Here is a 16,025-nt window from a genome sequence, read left to right as displayed (position 1 = left end):
TCTGGGTGACCCTGCTTGGGCAGGGGGTTGGGCTGAGTGACCCACAGAGGTCCCTTTCAACCCCGAACATTCTGTGATTCTGTGACACCGCGCTGGGGCACAGGGAAAAGGGGGTGCCCCCCCCGGGTCACAGAGGCGGCGGGGGTAGCGGGCTGCCCCCTCCACACCCTCCGGGACACACGGGCCGGGGATGGGGCGGGAAGGCCCGGCGCTGCCCGGAACCCCCTGGCAGGGGGCGGTCCCCGGGCCCCGCCGCCCGTCCCCCCCCCCCCGCCGCCATCCCCCGACTGCCCTCAGGGGCGATGCCGGCAGCGGCGCGGCGCCTCCTCCGCGCGCTCCGCAGCTCCACCTTCCGCATGGGCGACTCGGCCTCCCGGCTGCCGCAGAAGGACGAAGCGCTCCCCGGCAGGAGCCAGCGCATCCCGGTGCCGGGTAGGGACGGCCCCGCTCGCGTTCCCCACCTCCCTTCCCGTTCCCCGCGCTGCCGGCGGCCGGGCAGGGGAGGCCGCAGACCCCAGGGAGGCGGCGCCACGCCCTCAGCCGGCCCCTGAGCGCATGCGCGCAGCGCTCCCCAGCGGGGCGGGCGGGCGGCGCCTGCGCCCTGGGATTGGCGCATGCGCGGCGGCGCGGCGTGAGGGGAGGGGGGGCGGCAAGATGGTGGCGGCCAGCGGCGGGACGCGCTAGGCCGGGGAAGAGGAGCCGAGGGTCTGGAGGGTGCCTTGGGAGCGCAGTTGTTTCGTGATTTAGCTGCGTAATGACGCTTCCTGTGCACTCCTGTCGTGATGAATCGATTGCTGGAGCAGCCAGCGAGCACATACCTGTGGTTCTCTAGGCCGTAGATCAGTTTTCTGTTTAATTTTTAGGGCCATAGTAGTCCTAGTCAGGGTTTTAAACAGATTTCCCTAGCCCATACCTTTACTATTAAATTATAATACCTCAAAACAATACCTAAGCATGGTGTGGATGTTCTAACCCTAATGTTTGCCAAGTGTTTTTAAGTTCTTCGTAATTCTTTCAACGATTCTGCAGTACTCTGACTTCTGCTTTGAGTACGTGTGTGCTGTCAGGTAGGCAAAGCAGCAATCTAGAATTAAGCAGTTTTACCTTCTGTCAGCCCTCCTGGGAACTGAAAACATTGCGAGAGGACTTTCATCACCGTTAGAGGGGAATTTTACTGGCACATGGGTGCTGTAACGTGCATGGTCGTTCTCCCATTTTACAAGGTGTTTATTTATATGTATCTTCACTCCAGCCACCTAAAGTCCTTAAGAAAGTCTGTGAACTTACAGAAAAAAACACCTTAAATACATAAGGTACATAAGTGCTGGTGGGAGAATAATAAGTGGATGATGGCGTAAGCCCAGTGACAGAAGTATTTGAGAGCATAGGAAAACTTTACTTGGGAAAATGCTGAAGGTAGCAAGAAGGTAGTGGTGACATTAAAGGTAGCGGGAAGAGCGTTGTGTCGGATGTGAAGAAGGTGGACCCAAAGGAGCGGTGCAGAGATGGGGCTGATGTCGTTAGGGCAATGAACGCTACAGATGATACCAAGAGTATGACATTGCCTAGATTGAAGTGGCACCTTCATGTTGTTCGTTGATAAAAGCCTGGACAGAAGATACACTAGGCCCATTTTATGTTCTGTAACTCCGTAGATAGAAGAATTTTGTTCTCACTCCCTATTAAGCTGTTGTATAATTGCCCCTTAGTTTACACTTCACCAGCTGAAACACGGCCAGCTGCTGCAAGCTCTGTAGGTTTGTGTGCTGACCAGCGTGACCATTGACCTTGCTGACCTTTGCCATTGTATTAATGTCTCTTTCTTGAACTGAGGGCCCAAAACTGGACATGGTATACAGGTGAATTCTTACCAGTACAGCAAAGAGGAGAGTGTGTTTCCTTACTCTTCTGTCCACGCTGCTTGTAATGCAGCCCAGTACACAGTTTACTTTATTTGCAACAAGAGTGCATTGTTAGTTTCTATTTAAGCTGGTATCCAGCAGAATCACAGGTCCTTTTCCAGCAAGGCTGGGATTATCTTGCGCTTCGTGTTGACCTTCATAAGGTTTCTGTTGGCATAGACCTGAAATTTTTCAAGGTCTTGTTGGACTGAAGCCCCGCTGTTTGGCGTGTCCGCTCTCACTCTCTGTTTAGCGTTGCCCTCAAAATTTGCTGAGCGTGTTTCTTGTCACATCAGCCATGTTGTTATTTGAGACATTGAATGGTATTGGCCCCAGCACCAGCCCCTGGGGTAACCTGCTGCCCACTAGACATCCAGATATTGATTGCTGCCTTATGAGTCTGGTGGTCCTGCCCGTTTTTGACGTGTCTAGTGCCTGGCAGGCTGTTCTTCCAGCCAGTACTCTCTCAGCTTCCAAATGCAAATACTGTGAGAGGCGGTGTCAGAAGCCTTGCTAAAGTCAACATGTATTACATCCACTGCTCTGCCCTCATCTGCATAGCCAATCAGTTCATCGCAAAAGGCAGCCCGGCTGGTCAAGCATGATTTGCCTTTGGTAACTGTGTTGACTGTTCCTGATTGCTTTCTTGTTCTCTTTGTGTTTGGAAATAATTTCAAAGAGGACATACACCGTGATCTGTCCTGCGACTGAGCTGAGGCTGAGCAGCCTATAGCTCCTCAATCCTCTTTTTGCCTATGTTAGAAATGGTTGTTCCTGTAGCCCAGATCACATCGTCAGAGACCTCCCCAGTCACTGTGATTTTGTTAGATATCATTATATCTAGATGTATCACAGTGTTCTGATGGTCACACCAGCAAGCTTGCCTTGCAGCTCTGGAAAAACTCCATGGGGCTCCTGGGACTTGAGCACATTTAGCTTCTTCAAGTGGTTGTCACCCATTTTTTCTCACATTGTTTGCTGCTTTTCTTTCTGACTACACCAGTGAATGGAGAGGTTTTGGAGCAGTCTTTGTGAAGACTTAGGCAAATGAGGTTTTGAGTACTCCAGTTTTTTCTGTAGTACTTCTAGGCTGTCTTCTGCTTTCATCAGTTCATCTAGATTTTCTCTGAGCTGCATTTTACTCCTGTCGTTTTTGTGGAATCATTTCTTGTTGCCGTTTGAGTCCCTAGCTAGTTTTAACTCCTGTTTTGGCCTTTCTGATTTTGTGCCTAAATGCCTAGGCAATGCTTTTGTATGCCTCCTTTGTTGCTTGTTATTGTTTCTCTGTCTTGTACGCTCTCTCTTTGGATTTTAGTCCATTAAGCACCTCTGTGTTTTCTGATGAAGTTCACAATTTTTCTGCATGCTGTTTTGCTCCCTAGTTCTTTTAGACAGCTTTCGTCAAAATTCAGAGCACCCTGAAGGCTGCTTTCTCCCTTTGACAATCAATGCCCCAAATAAGCCAAAGTCTGAGCTCTCAAAGTCCAAAATGCTAAATCTGCTGTTTACCTTTCTAGCCTTCCTTTGGATCCTGAGCTCTGTCACCTTGTGGTCACTGCAGCTCTCTGCCATCTCCTGCTGCAATGCCACTGGTTCTTCCCTGCTTCTGAACAGCCAGTCAACAACCAACCATTACTTCTGGTTGCTCCCTCTGGCACTTCTGATATCAAAATTGTCACTAGCTTCCTGAATCACTTGCACAGTTTGATGTTACTCTCCCAGCAGACGTCTGGGAACTGAAATTGCCCAGGGGAACCAGGGGCAGCAGTCTGGAGACTGCTGCTAGCTCTCTGTGGAAAGCCTCACCCACTTACCTCCTCTTTGTCAGCTGCTGTGTGGCAGACCCCAAACCCCACCAACTCCCCTGTTTCCCCTCTGATCTTGACTCGGAGACTCTCAGCAGACGTGGCTTTAGTTTCACACTGGAGCTCTGTGCTATGAAGGAGTTCATTTCAGTAGAATGCTGCTCCCCATCCTATTCTTCTGTGGCAATCCTTCCTGCATACCCTGTGCCCATCCATGACACTACTCAAGTTGGGTGTGCTGTGCCAGGTCTCTGATTCTTGTCACATTATAGGTAGGTGACCACACTCAGACATCTGAGTCTTCTTCATTGTGAAACAAACTCTGCTTTAGTGTGCAGACACTTGAGCACAATATCTGCCAGACCTTTAAGTGGTGCCGAGCACCGATCCGAATCTGGTTGAGGTGCCCATCCTGTTCATCTTCAATGATGTTGAGGGCCTCTAACTGTTTCCTAGGTGAAGAGCTGCAAAGCACTTAGCTTCTTGTCTGTGTGGTCTCTTTGAAGATTCTGCTGATCTCCTGCTCCTCATCCCTGCTGAGATACATGCTCATTTTTTCTTGCAGCTCCCTCTCTTGTGGTGCAGCGACTAGGTCTGCCAGGGCACAGCTCTCGAAGGTGAGGCTGCTTCTGCGATCCCCGTGGAGGAGCATCGGGCTCTCCCCGCAGCCGGAGACCACTCTCAGGAGTTCAGTCCAGAGGGATGTTGCTGAAGTACCGGAGGGGTTAGTGCCGTCCGGGTCAGGGCATTGTGTCCTGGAAAGCGTTTTCAGCAGCGGAGGGTTTTCTTCTGTGAGTGGCACTTCTGGGCTCTCTTGGTGCCTCCTGCACATTGTGTTAATTGCATTGCACCTGCTTGCGCATCCTGGTCCCAATGCTCCAAGTTCCTGATGCTTTCTGGGTGTGAGATGAGGATGAATGTTCTCTGCCCCTTGGTGAGATTTTTTGTTCAGTGATGAACCTCTCGTGCTGAGGGTTCTTGATGGCTGTTCACAAATTGTTGTGAGTACAGAGACCAGCTCAGACTGCTCCCTCCTTTGCTGCAGTCCAAAAAGAGGAAAAGACGGCTGACGACGTCAGCTTGAAAGTTGCATTTAATCTAGTCTTGTGAAAAGCTAAATTGCATTTCTGTTCCCTTGAAACTTACTGACCATCGGATTATGTGAGATTTGACCTTGTCTGTGTAACTTTTTTGTTTGGTTGTAATTTAGGATCTGAGTCTAAGAAAATTGCGCCGTTAAACCTTGTATATTATACGGATTTCTGTGAAGTGACTGGAAGTAGTTGGTTTGTGGTACAAAGGGTTCTGTTTGTAGAAGTCAGTTAAACAGGGATAAAATACAATACTGAGAGCTGAAAACGATACAAACGTTAGTAAGCTTCCCTTACTCTTTTTGTAATCAAGTTGGATTTAACTGATCTTCAACAAATTTCATAATCTGGGAATTAGAGTTTGTTGTGCTGTTTTCTTTCCTTGCAGTAGAGCTGCTGCATTCGTTTTTGAAAATTATTCCTTTCATATGATTTCATATAATGGCGCAGTACGATGTTGTGCTTTATAGGAAAATCACATTTATTGCTTCTACCTTTGTAGTGTAACTCTAGTTTTCAGAATTAATTATAGTTACATTACTGCTGAAACATGGTGGTATTTTATGAGTATGTGAGTATATATTGCTTACACTATTTAATTGACTATTTTATTTTATGATAGTGGTGGGAGCACTAGTCAAGAATCCCTGATAATGTAGAGGGAACGTCCTGTGCAAGACATTGTATAATAACATATATATATGCACATACACACAAGTTTTTTTTCTGCTAGGTAGCGTGAGATAGGAGAATATAGTAAATTAAAGGAATGTTTTGTACAACTGCTCCCAATGAGTAGTGTCAGGAAATATATTCTCTGTGGTCTCAGCTATGTTCCTGGCGGAGGTACTTAGATTGTAACATACACATCTGTAGTGGGTTAACTTTTTTGAGGCAGTAAAGGTACAGCTCATGAGTAGACAGTCTAATGGTGGTTTAAACCTATTAAGCCTCTTAGCTTTATATTTATAGATTAATAGAACAATAATTACAAATGTGGAGGAGGTCATGGTGAACTTTAGTCTGACCTTCCATATGAAAAAGAGCACAGCATTTCCGTGAATTAATTCTTGCTTGAATCAGATCGTGCTCTTTAAAGAAAACATTGATTAAAAATGTCATTTGACAGAGGATCCACTGCAAAATTTCATACATTGTTCCAATGGTTCACAACTCTCTCTATTAAAAAGGTGCATGTTTTGAATCACTTTGTTATGTTTCAACTTCCAACCATTGCAGCTTGGTGCAGTTTTCTTCATGACGATGAAAACGTGGTAGTATGTTTTCTGGTTTTCATCAAAAGAAATTTATATAATAATTGCTGGTTAGCCTATTTTTTAAAAAAGAAAATACTTCAACCAGACATAAACCAAGCAAACTGAATTTTTATTCTGTCAGCAGAAGGCATGTTTTCGATCATTTATTAATTTTTGTTTCTTTTCCTTAACTATCATGAGTTTGGATATCAGAAGCAGACACAGGATTTTACTGGTGATAGTGTTCATGTCAACTGCAGTCTTGTTCCTGCTCAATATTTTCCTGTTTGTATACCAAAGGATAACTAACATTTTGGGTTAAAGTGTTGCACTGGGAGCTCTGTGTTTAAGTGATCATGTGCTGCATACCTAAGAGCTTTTGAAGTCATTGGTATAGTGTCTGATTCTAGTTGTAACTTTATGAATTGATCTGTATTTGCTTCGACAGTTTGATTTAATTCCAAGTCTGTATATTTTACATGAAATTCGTACAACAGTGAATTTCAGTTCTAGGTGGAATTAGTACTTCGGCTTAACGTACTGCACTCAAGAAAAAGTTGCACTGAATGTTTTTGCTGAGACATCTGAAGAAGAATGTGGCTAGTGACCGTAGGAAACTGAGGTTTTGATAGGTTTCTAGTCTCACCCTCATTGTTTTATCGTCTTCAGATGTAACTGGAATATTTCAGGTTTAGTTGCCTTGATATTGTTAAAACAAATACATGGTCTTTGAGTGAAAGGGTGGCTCTGCCTAAATTCTGTTAAGCTGGGACGTGGTGCTCAGGGATATCGTACCAATGTGTATAAATAACTGGTGGGGAGGAGTAAAGGAGGTGGAGACAGACTCTGCTCATTGGTGCCCCATGGATGGACAAGAGGCAACAGCCACAAACAGAAATGCAGGAAATTCCATTTCAACACAAGAAGGAAACTTCTTTTTTTTCTCTGAGGTTGGTTGAACAGTGGAACAGGTTGCCTGGAGAAGTTGTAGCTCCTCCATCCTTGGAGATAGTCAAAACCTGGCAGGACACAGTACTGAGCAACCTGCGCTAGCTGACCTAGCTCTGAGTAGGGCAGATGGTCCAGGTTATCTCCAGAGGTCCCTTCCAACTGCTGTGCTGTGACTCTGTAAATCCTCCATGGTGGTATCAGCAGTGTCCATCTTTTCTAGGATACTTCGACGGTTACAGAATTCCCTCAGGATCTTGATGATCCTCCTCTGTTGGGAGGCTGAAATGACATCCTCAGCAGATATATCAAAATAATTGGTCAAAGCATACCTGGAGTGGTGGGACTTCTGTAAGTGACTGCAGGAGGCTGGAGCCAGACCCTCAAGTCTGCTCTGTTTTTGGCCACGCCACTTTGGCATTTCTGCATGTGTAACAGTCTGACCCGTTGCAGTGGGACATGCTGTCAGTCTCGCAGGATACTCCGAGTCCAAGTGATTGGAAGATACTTCTGAAATGTGTTTCAGATTTCCCCAGGCGGAGTGGAGGTATGTGAGTTTTTTTCTAACGCTCCTGGAGTGTATACTGAAGTGTTACAACAGGGATCACTTGCTCTTTTTCAGAGAGACACTTCTTTCCATTAAATGTGTGCAGAACATAAGCAGGTATTTTATGGGAGCTGCTTTACTCTTTCTGTTCTGTCCGCTGCCTGCTGAAGTAGCACTTGCTTTTCCCAGGGTATAGACAGATTGGATTCCACCCCGACTGAATATCTGCCTGAAGAATAGTATACCTTATATTCTTACATGCAATTTATTTCACAAGAAATTTTTAATGAGATGATTTTAGGAATCATATGTCCTGTTAGGAGTCGTTTAGTTGATTTCTAATGTTGTATTTAGTTGGATGTCTTTGAAGCTCAATGGTTTCCAAACAGAACATTCAGAAGCAGAAATAACCCTTTAAATTGTTTTGCTTCTGTAGCTGTTTGTTTCAGTGGAATTTCTGTCCATGCTAATCTTTTTTACCATTCTCAAAACCCCGAACAGCGGTCAAACTAGTGGCCTGTGCTCTGATGCTTTCATTTTTCTCATCCCCTGTCCTTGGAGGAGGTTCCTGGTTGGACTGAGTATGCTGCTGCGAGCAAGTGGAAGGATGCAGGGGCTAAAAGAGCATAACTTTTCTTATGCATGTTCATAGCCTGGTATAAAGACTTCCCGGTGGAAATTGATCTCTGTGGGCGTGGGATCATCCAGTAGTTTTCTCAACGGTTAGTGAATCTGTGTTGTCATTAAATTTTAAATTATGCTGACTTGGAATCATACAGGGGCATTGCACTGACAAAGCGTACTGGATATCACTGAGCTGTGATCATTGAATGACTGATCCTTCAATTATTGGTACTTTCCTACCAAGGGCAAATGGCAAAATGGAGGACTGCTGAGTGGGGCAGCCCCATCTCTTGATACCTGTGAATTAGTATGTCATGGAAATCTCCGTGGTTTTGTAGCCTCTTTGTACTGTGCAGAATTAGGGAGAAAATCTGGTACCTTATGCTTATTCTGTGCCTAAATGTGTATGCAGTGTTAGGTTGAGAAGTTTTAAACAGATTTTCTCTGATATTCTGACAGTTTGCCAAATTGTGCAAGGCACAAGATTTCACAATAGAATTGCAAAATAAAGTGTAAGCTCGATGTTTGCTAAGATATTTTTTCAGTGGAGTATCAGGAATTAAATGAAAAATGTTAGATATTTTTTCCTTTAATGATTAAAAAAGTTTCTTAATCATGGGCAAATATAATACTTTTTTTCTGACATGAATTTAATATCGCTGTATTGTAGGTCTAAAACAGAGATTCTTGAGTGAGATTATGACTCAGAAAAATACCTACAAGGAAATACAGTTTCTCTTAAGGTTTAGAAAGATTAATTTCTTAACATTTTCCACCACTTTATTTATCTGATATAGTGCTTTACGTAAAGAATTAACTAGTTACTCCTTTTTTGCTGAAGTTTATGTGGAATATGGGCCAAAAAATTCGAGGTCTGACTTCCACTGAAGTATGGTTCAGGAGCATGTTGAGTAGCAGTGTCATATGTGGTCTAGCATTTCTCAAATTTCAATTTACCTTTCTAATTCAGAAGATTTAATTACTTATTTCTTCATTCCAAGAGACAATCTCTGCCTCAAATACACTCAAGCCATCAATTTCCATAAGTTATTAAATTTCATTACAATTTAACTGTGTGTGCTGAGATTCAGATCGGAAAGGATGCAAGGCAGAGTATGTTTCTTTGTGGAAGCACCTCACTCCCAGTAATTGTTTATTATCTGAAAGACAACTTCCGAAATTCGTAACTACAACATCTTTACAAGTAGGTGTGAGACGATGGGGAGGAACAACCCCATGCATCAGTACAGGCTTGGGGTGGACCTGCTGGAGAGCAGCTCTGCGGAGAGTGACCTGGGTGTCCTGGTGGACGACAGGTTGACCATGAGCCAGCAGTGTGCCCTGGCTGCCAAGAAGGCCAATGGGATCCTGGGGTGCATTAGGAGGAGTGTGGGCAGCAGGACGAGGGAGGTTCTCCTTCCCCTCTGCTCTGCCCTGGTGAGGCCTCGTCTGGAGTGCTGTGTCCAGTTCTGGGCTCCCCACTTCAAGAAAGATGAAGAGCTACTGGAGAGAGTCCAGTGGAGGGCTACAAGGATGGTGAGGGGACTGGAACATCTCTCCTACGAGGAGAGGCTGAGGGAGCTGGGCTTGTTCAGCCTGGAGAAGAGAAGGCTGCGAGGGGACCTGATATATACTTACTAATATCTGAAGGGTGGGTGTCAGGAGGATGGGGCCAAGCTCTTTCCAGTGGTGCCCAGTGACAGGACAAGGGGCAATGGGCACAAACTGAAGCCTGGGAAGTTCCATCTGAACAGGAGGAAGAACTTCTTCCCTCTGAGGGTGACAGAGCACTGGCCCAGGCTGCCCAGGGAGGTTGTGGAGTCTCCTTCTCTGGAGATATTCAAGACCTGCCTGGACAAGGTCCTGTGCAGCCTGCTGTAGGTGACCCTGCTTTGGCAGGGGGTTGGACTGGGTGACCCACAGAGGTCCCTTCCAACCCCGAACATTCTGTGATTCTGTGAATTTGCTTGGAAATCGTGTCTATACTAACATGCCATGGCTTTTTCTCTTTCTTTTTTTTTTTTTTCCACCCTGTCAGGTATTTATATCTAAAAAACAAACAGTTCGCTTTCAAGCCAAGTGTACAACTATAAATATTGTACTGTCGTTGGGAAAAAGGAATTACTTTTTAACCACCCGTTACATTTACTTTTTGGAAGGTGATGCAAGGAGAAGCAAAGGTTAAGTCAATCGAAGGGGATTTTTTTGTTGTTTGCATGTGCTTTTTTGCTCTTGGCAGCTGGAAAACAACAACCAAAAGGAAGTTAGCATGCACACACCATGCTGGATAGATGAAAAGCGTACAGGAAATATGTTTACAGAGCTGCACGTCCAGCTGTCAAATGCTGCTCCCAAGGTAACACCACCCCAATGAAAACACCCTGCGCTGCCTTATCACCTCTAACTACACTGCAATAGAAAGGGCTACGTCATTCATCACTAAGCCCTCTCCAAAAAAAAAATTTAAAAAAAAATTAAACAAGGTCTCGTGTTCGAGTCCCTGGAGTTCCTGGCGGACTGCTTAGCATGCCGCTCACAGTCGGATGTGTGCGCTGGCATGAAGCGGCGCTGCACAAAGCTGTACCCCCAGGACTGCGGCGGGGCGGGTGCGGAGGAAGCTCTCCCCGGGGTTTCTCCTGGCAACAGCGCGGGTTGCTGGGAAACAGAATTACTTAAATGGGGAGAAACTTTACCCAACTGGCAGCCTCTTGAATGCAAATCAGGCTTGAAGGAGACTCCTCTTGCTGATACCGTAATTTCCCTCTCCGAAGTGAAAAATGAATCCAGAGGTTCTTTATTCAGAGGATTATGTGTGGATGCTGCTCTGAGGAATCAGAGTTGTGTAATAAAAGAGGATAATTATTTCTAGTAAAAGGTAGTGGCGTGGCACACAGGATTCAATAGCTTCTCATTGCTGCAGTTTTGAAAAGGGATGTAATACCTGAATTTGCCAAATTTGTGTTGTTAAATAAACCTGTCAGTTATGAGAATTAAACACAAGGGTTATATTTACACAGATTATTTTTTTCCCTAGAGAATATTTTATGTTATTTTGTGTGGATCCTGGGATACGTTGGACTTCTTTGGCTAATTATGTCCATTTACCTTTAGTGCAATTTTTGCATGAATGACATTGACCTGACATTTAGGTAGTTTTGTGATTTTGACTTAGAAAATAAGAAGATGGAGAGAAACATCTGACTTCCTTCACTTGGTCTCCATGCTACGATTTAAAAGCCTTTTGTGCTCGGATGTGAAAGATCTGTGGCGCCAGGTGTGTCTTCAGTTGTGCCTGTGTAACTTGAATGAACAAATGTTCTTTTTCAATTTGATATTTGGCTGGCTTCATCATAGCCGCACTAGCATGAGGTTAGCATATATGCTTATGGGGAAGACTAAGCTGGTTTTATATGATGGGCTGTTGCAGCTATTCGTATACAAGTAGGCATTGCTAAAACACTGTGTAGTAAATCGGGTTGTGCCCTGCATCGCCCATGTGCCTCTGTAATGCTCGCTTGGTGAATGTGTATCACAGGTAGAGACATGGGATTAGGTTGCTCATTGCTCCTGCTCTTTCCACACCAGATGGGAGAGTATGGGGGAAGAAACCTTGTTTTATCTTCATGTTGTACCAGGCACAGAGCTGGGATAGGGCACTGGGAGGGACTGTACGTGCTGTTGAATTGCTGCTGCAAGTACTATTACGGCAATACACAGAATTACACTTTTATAGGTAAAGCAGACACTTGGCATGTTTAATTCATCACATGATGAATGTCAAAAGACATTTAAACCAGGGGAGCAGTGCCCCCAGAATGCCTCTTTCTTCCGCTGGTGGCAAGGGCAGTGGCTAGTGACCAGCTCAGATGGAGGCATTGGTGTTATAACCAGCTAAAGTGTGGTGACAGCCATCCTGTCTTTGCTGTATTAGGCAACTGTAGAAGCATAGAATGGTTTGAGTTGGAAGGGACCTTTAAAGGCCATCTGGTCTGACCCCCCTGCAATGAGCAGGGACATCTTCAACTAGATCAGGTTTCTCAGAGCCCTGTCCAACCTGGCCTGGAATAGTTCCAGGGATGAGGCATCTACCACCTCTTACCACCGTAAAACAGTGGTGGTAGGCCCCACCACTGTTTTATGGTGGTAAGGGGTGGAAGATTTAACTTTTTTATAGACAATTCCCCTCCACGGTTGGGACGCACCTGTTTGCTTTTGCCTTTTTTTTATAGCGAACATAGCCATAGCAAATTAGAGTTATCTGTTATTTATAAACTGTGTCCATATTGTAAGTGAAAACTACTTTTAACATGAGCCAAATCCTCCTGGAATGAGAACTGGGCGGCCGTGCCACTGCTAGAAATCATCCTTGGCCACTTTAGGTTCCTTAGCTGAGCACAGAATCACAGAATGGGACCTTATAGACCACCTCATTCCACCCCCTGCCATGGGCAGGGACCCCTTCCCCCAGCCCAGAGTGCTCCAAGCCACATCCAACCTGGCCTTGAACACTGCCAGGGAGGGGGCAGCCACAGCTTCTCTGGGCAACCTGGGCCAGTGCCTCACCACCCTGAGAGTGAAGAATTTCTTCCTTGTATCTAATCTAAATCTCCCCTCTTTCAGTTTAAAGCCATTACCCCTTGTCCTGTCACTCCATGCCCTTGTGAAAGGTCCTCTCCAGCTTTCTTGTAGGCCCCTTCAGGTACTGGCAGGCTGCAGTAAGGTCTTCCGAGAACCTTCTCTTCCTCAGGCTGAGCAGCCCCAGCTCTCCCAGCCTTTCCTCCCAGCAGAGGGGTTCCAGCCCTCGGATCATTGCTGTGGCCCTAACCAGCCAGTGCACAATCTTCCGTGAGCCCATTGGCTTGTATTTCTATTTTGTAGCTGTTTGAAGTTGGTCAAATCATCACATGTCTGTCCCAGTCTTCCGCTTGGAAGGGTTTTCCAGGAATGAACTGCTGTGGGTATTTGTAATGTTGTTTTAATTTTGACTCAGTTATTTGTTGCTTTTCTTATCTCTTTTTGTGTCTACATAGTCATTTATCATCTCTCCATTTTCTTTTATTTCCTTGATGAGAGGAGAGAGAGAGAGGTCCCATGCCTTCTTCTCCTGTGTTCTGTTAAAGAGTAAAGCTGGTTTAATCTCTGTCAAACAGTATAACCAGCCGCTCAGAAGAGGTGATTATCCTGTTGTACACAGCATTGGTGCACCCTTGCCTTGAATTCTCTGTGCAGTTCGGGACCCCACAAGTTAAGAAGGATGTGAAGGCCCTTGAATGTGTCCAGAGAAGGGCAACAAAGCTGGTGGCAGAGCTGCAAGGCATGTCCTGTGAGGAGCGGCTGAGGACTTTGGGGTCATCGAGTTTGGAGAAGAGAAGGCTGAGGGGTGACCTCATTGCTCTCTGCAGCTTCCTGAGGAGGGGATGTGGAGAGGGAGGTGCTGAGCTCTTCTCCCTGGGATCCAGTGATAGGACACATGGGAATGGTTCAAAGCTGAACCAGGGGAGGTTTATTCTGGACATTAGGAAGCATTTATGTACCGAAAAGGTGGACAAACACTGGAACAGGCTTCCTGGAGAGCTGGTCGATGCCCCAAGTCTGTCAGTGTTTAAGAGGCATTTGGACAATGCCCTTAACAACGTGCTGTAAGTTTTGGTCAGCACTGAATTGGTCAGGCAGTTGGACAAGATGATTATTGTAGGTCCCCTCCAACTGAAATATTCTATTCTATTCTATTCTATTCTATTCTATTCTATTCTATTCTATTCTATTCTATTCTATTCTATTCTATTCTATTCTATTCTATTCTATTAAAATAAATTACTTTTCAAAAAATATAATCATACTTTTCAGCATGGCAGAGCTCTGTTATATATGGTATTCTTAAAGAAAAGAGTAACGGCTCTGGAGACTCATTCAGACTCGACATGGTTATGATTTACGTTATGATTACACGGACAGATTAGCTCAGTGTAAGCCAGGTGTGGATTTATAGCATAATAACTACTCCAGGTAACAGCCTATGTGGATGCCTTTGTTGTGCAGTGAACACAAAGTAATCTGTCTCGATTTCATTGAAAGGTGAGCTCTGTTACATTTACTCCAGGGTAAAAAAGTGCAGTTACCACGACGAGATGCTCTAATATGCTGAAAATTTTGTTTGTGTGAATCATTTTTATCTTCTCTGTTTTTTCCCAGAGGAGCACAACCAAAATTAATTGAGGGGATAATATTATTTAATGGCTTATCCCTGTAGTTGGTTTTCAGTGTAAAGCCTTGAACATTTTTTCTTGCCCAAAGGGTAATTCTGGTTGCCTTGAGTCAAAAGTAGGTTTTTTTTTTCTTTTGCTGTCTTGATCAAATGCAGATTCACAGAATCGTAATTTTTTTCCTTCTTTTCTTTGATTTTCTTGGTTAATAAATTTCTTGGTTAATAAAATACATTTCTTGGTTAAAATAAATAAAATAAATTTCTTGGTGAATAAGATACATTTTCAGTAATAAAGGATTTCCAAAGTCAGTTTATGCTAAATGAGAGTTAAGTCAGTCACATACGGAACTGTAGAAGTGCAGCAGCTTTAGTTCCCTCAGAACCCTCAGGAAGTGCAGTAGTACAACTTGTGCTTTAACTGATTTGAATGAAGAGAAGTGCAGGACAGACCTTACAGTAGGTTACCATAAGGCATATTGAAAGTTGTTTGAATTTTTTAGTTATTAACTGCTGTGTCTTTGTCCTTTTGTGTTTCTTTGATTTGTATTTACTTTGAATTTTTCAGCTTAAAAAGCTTTTGTGGTTTAATTAATATCTTCCAGTCAAATTTGTACCTTCAAATTACAGTGGTCTACATTGCCTTAACTTCAGTTTTATGTGATTTTTATTAAATTTATTTTTACTTTGCAACCATTGAATTTTTTGGCTTGTAGTTTTGTGTGTGATAGGTGTTGCTTTATCTTTGCATGCTAATATTTTATTGATTATGTGTAGAATTTCAGTGGTATGGATACATTTGTATATTGCTCTTATTTTGTTACTTGCACATTTTTACGATAAATATGAAACTTTCATTTAAGTTTCTAGTGGAGTTAAAATGATACACATCAAGAAGTCTGTGGTGCAAATAAGATAAAAACCTATGCAATATGTAATGATGTTTATTGCGGTTTCTTATATATTGCTCCTAGTTTATTCCTGTTGCAGATATGCAAAATTGGAGTTAGTGGTATTTCAGCCACTTGTGTGAAGAGATTATTTCTGTCTTAGTTTTGAAGACAGGATCTTTCTGTTGAGAAATGTGGCCAAGTAGATTATATCTGTATTTCTACTGTAGTTTGGGCTTGATTTTTCAGGAATTTGACTTCTGATAACTGCTGCTAGGAACCCAGTAAGAAAGTAGAAGTGTCGTGCGAGGCGTGCTTGTTCTGGTTAGACAATGGAAGTGCTTGTAGAAAGCCTGAAGATGGGCAGCAAGAGCGTGCCACGTCCTGGACTACTGCTCTGTAATCAGAAAACACTCGACTGCCGTATGGGATGTTAGATATTTTGCACGAATGGCAGCCAACTCTGTCCGTTGGGTAGGAGAAATGTTTCAGTATTGCACCCTTGCTGACAAAAGGTTGGTTCTTGTTAACGGCAGTGCTGGCTTGTCTGCTTTCATTGAGGCATAATCTGGATGATGTTGATGTTTCTCCACAGGTCTTTCTGTTTCTGACATTTCCTGTTCATTTCTTACTATTTAGAGGCACAGAAATGCACTTTTTGGTTGATCAAACATTCAGCTATTGGAAATTTCATCCCAGCACCTGGTTATACATCTGTGGCTACTTCAGTCGATGCACAGCCCACTCCTAAAGCAGTACAG

At 44.2% G+C, this 16,025-nt stretch overlaps 1 protein-coding gene across 1 annotated transcript in view; it reads left to right on the top strand.

The window, feature by feature from the left end:
• The first annotated feature begins 270 nt into the window (after positions 1-270).
• MSRA (methionine sulfoxide reductase A) overlaps positions 271-16,025 on the top strand; it is a 317,905-nt gene continuing 302,150 nt past the window's right edge. Inside the window, exon 1 of the mRNA XM_075415036.1 lies at positions 271-432. Within this exon, the coding sequence (XP_075271151.1) occupies positions 303-432 (130 nt within the window). The 5' untranslated portion in view covers positions 271-302. The remainder of the gene's footprint in view (positions 433-16,025) is intronic.

The sequence above is a fragment of the Opisthocomus hoazin genome, chromosome 2 (assembly GCF_030867145.1).
Source record: "Opisthocomus hoazin isolate bOpiHoa1 chromosome 2, bOpiHoa1.hap1, whole genome shotgun sequence".
In the NCBI taxonomy this organism is placed as follows: Eukaryota; Metazoa; Chordata; class Aves; order Opisthocomiformes; family Opisthocomidae; genus Opisthocomus; species Opisthocomus hoazin.
Note: the sequence above shows the minus strand (reverse complement) of the source record. Positions and strands in the feature narration are given on the sequence as shown.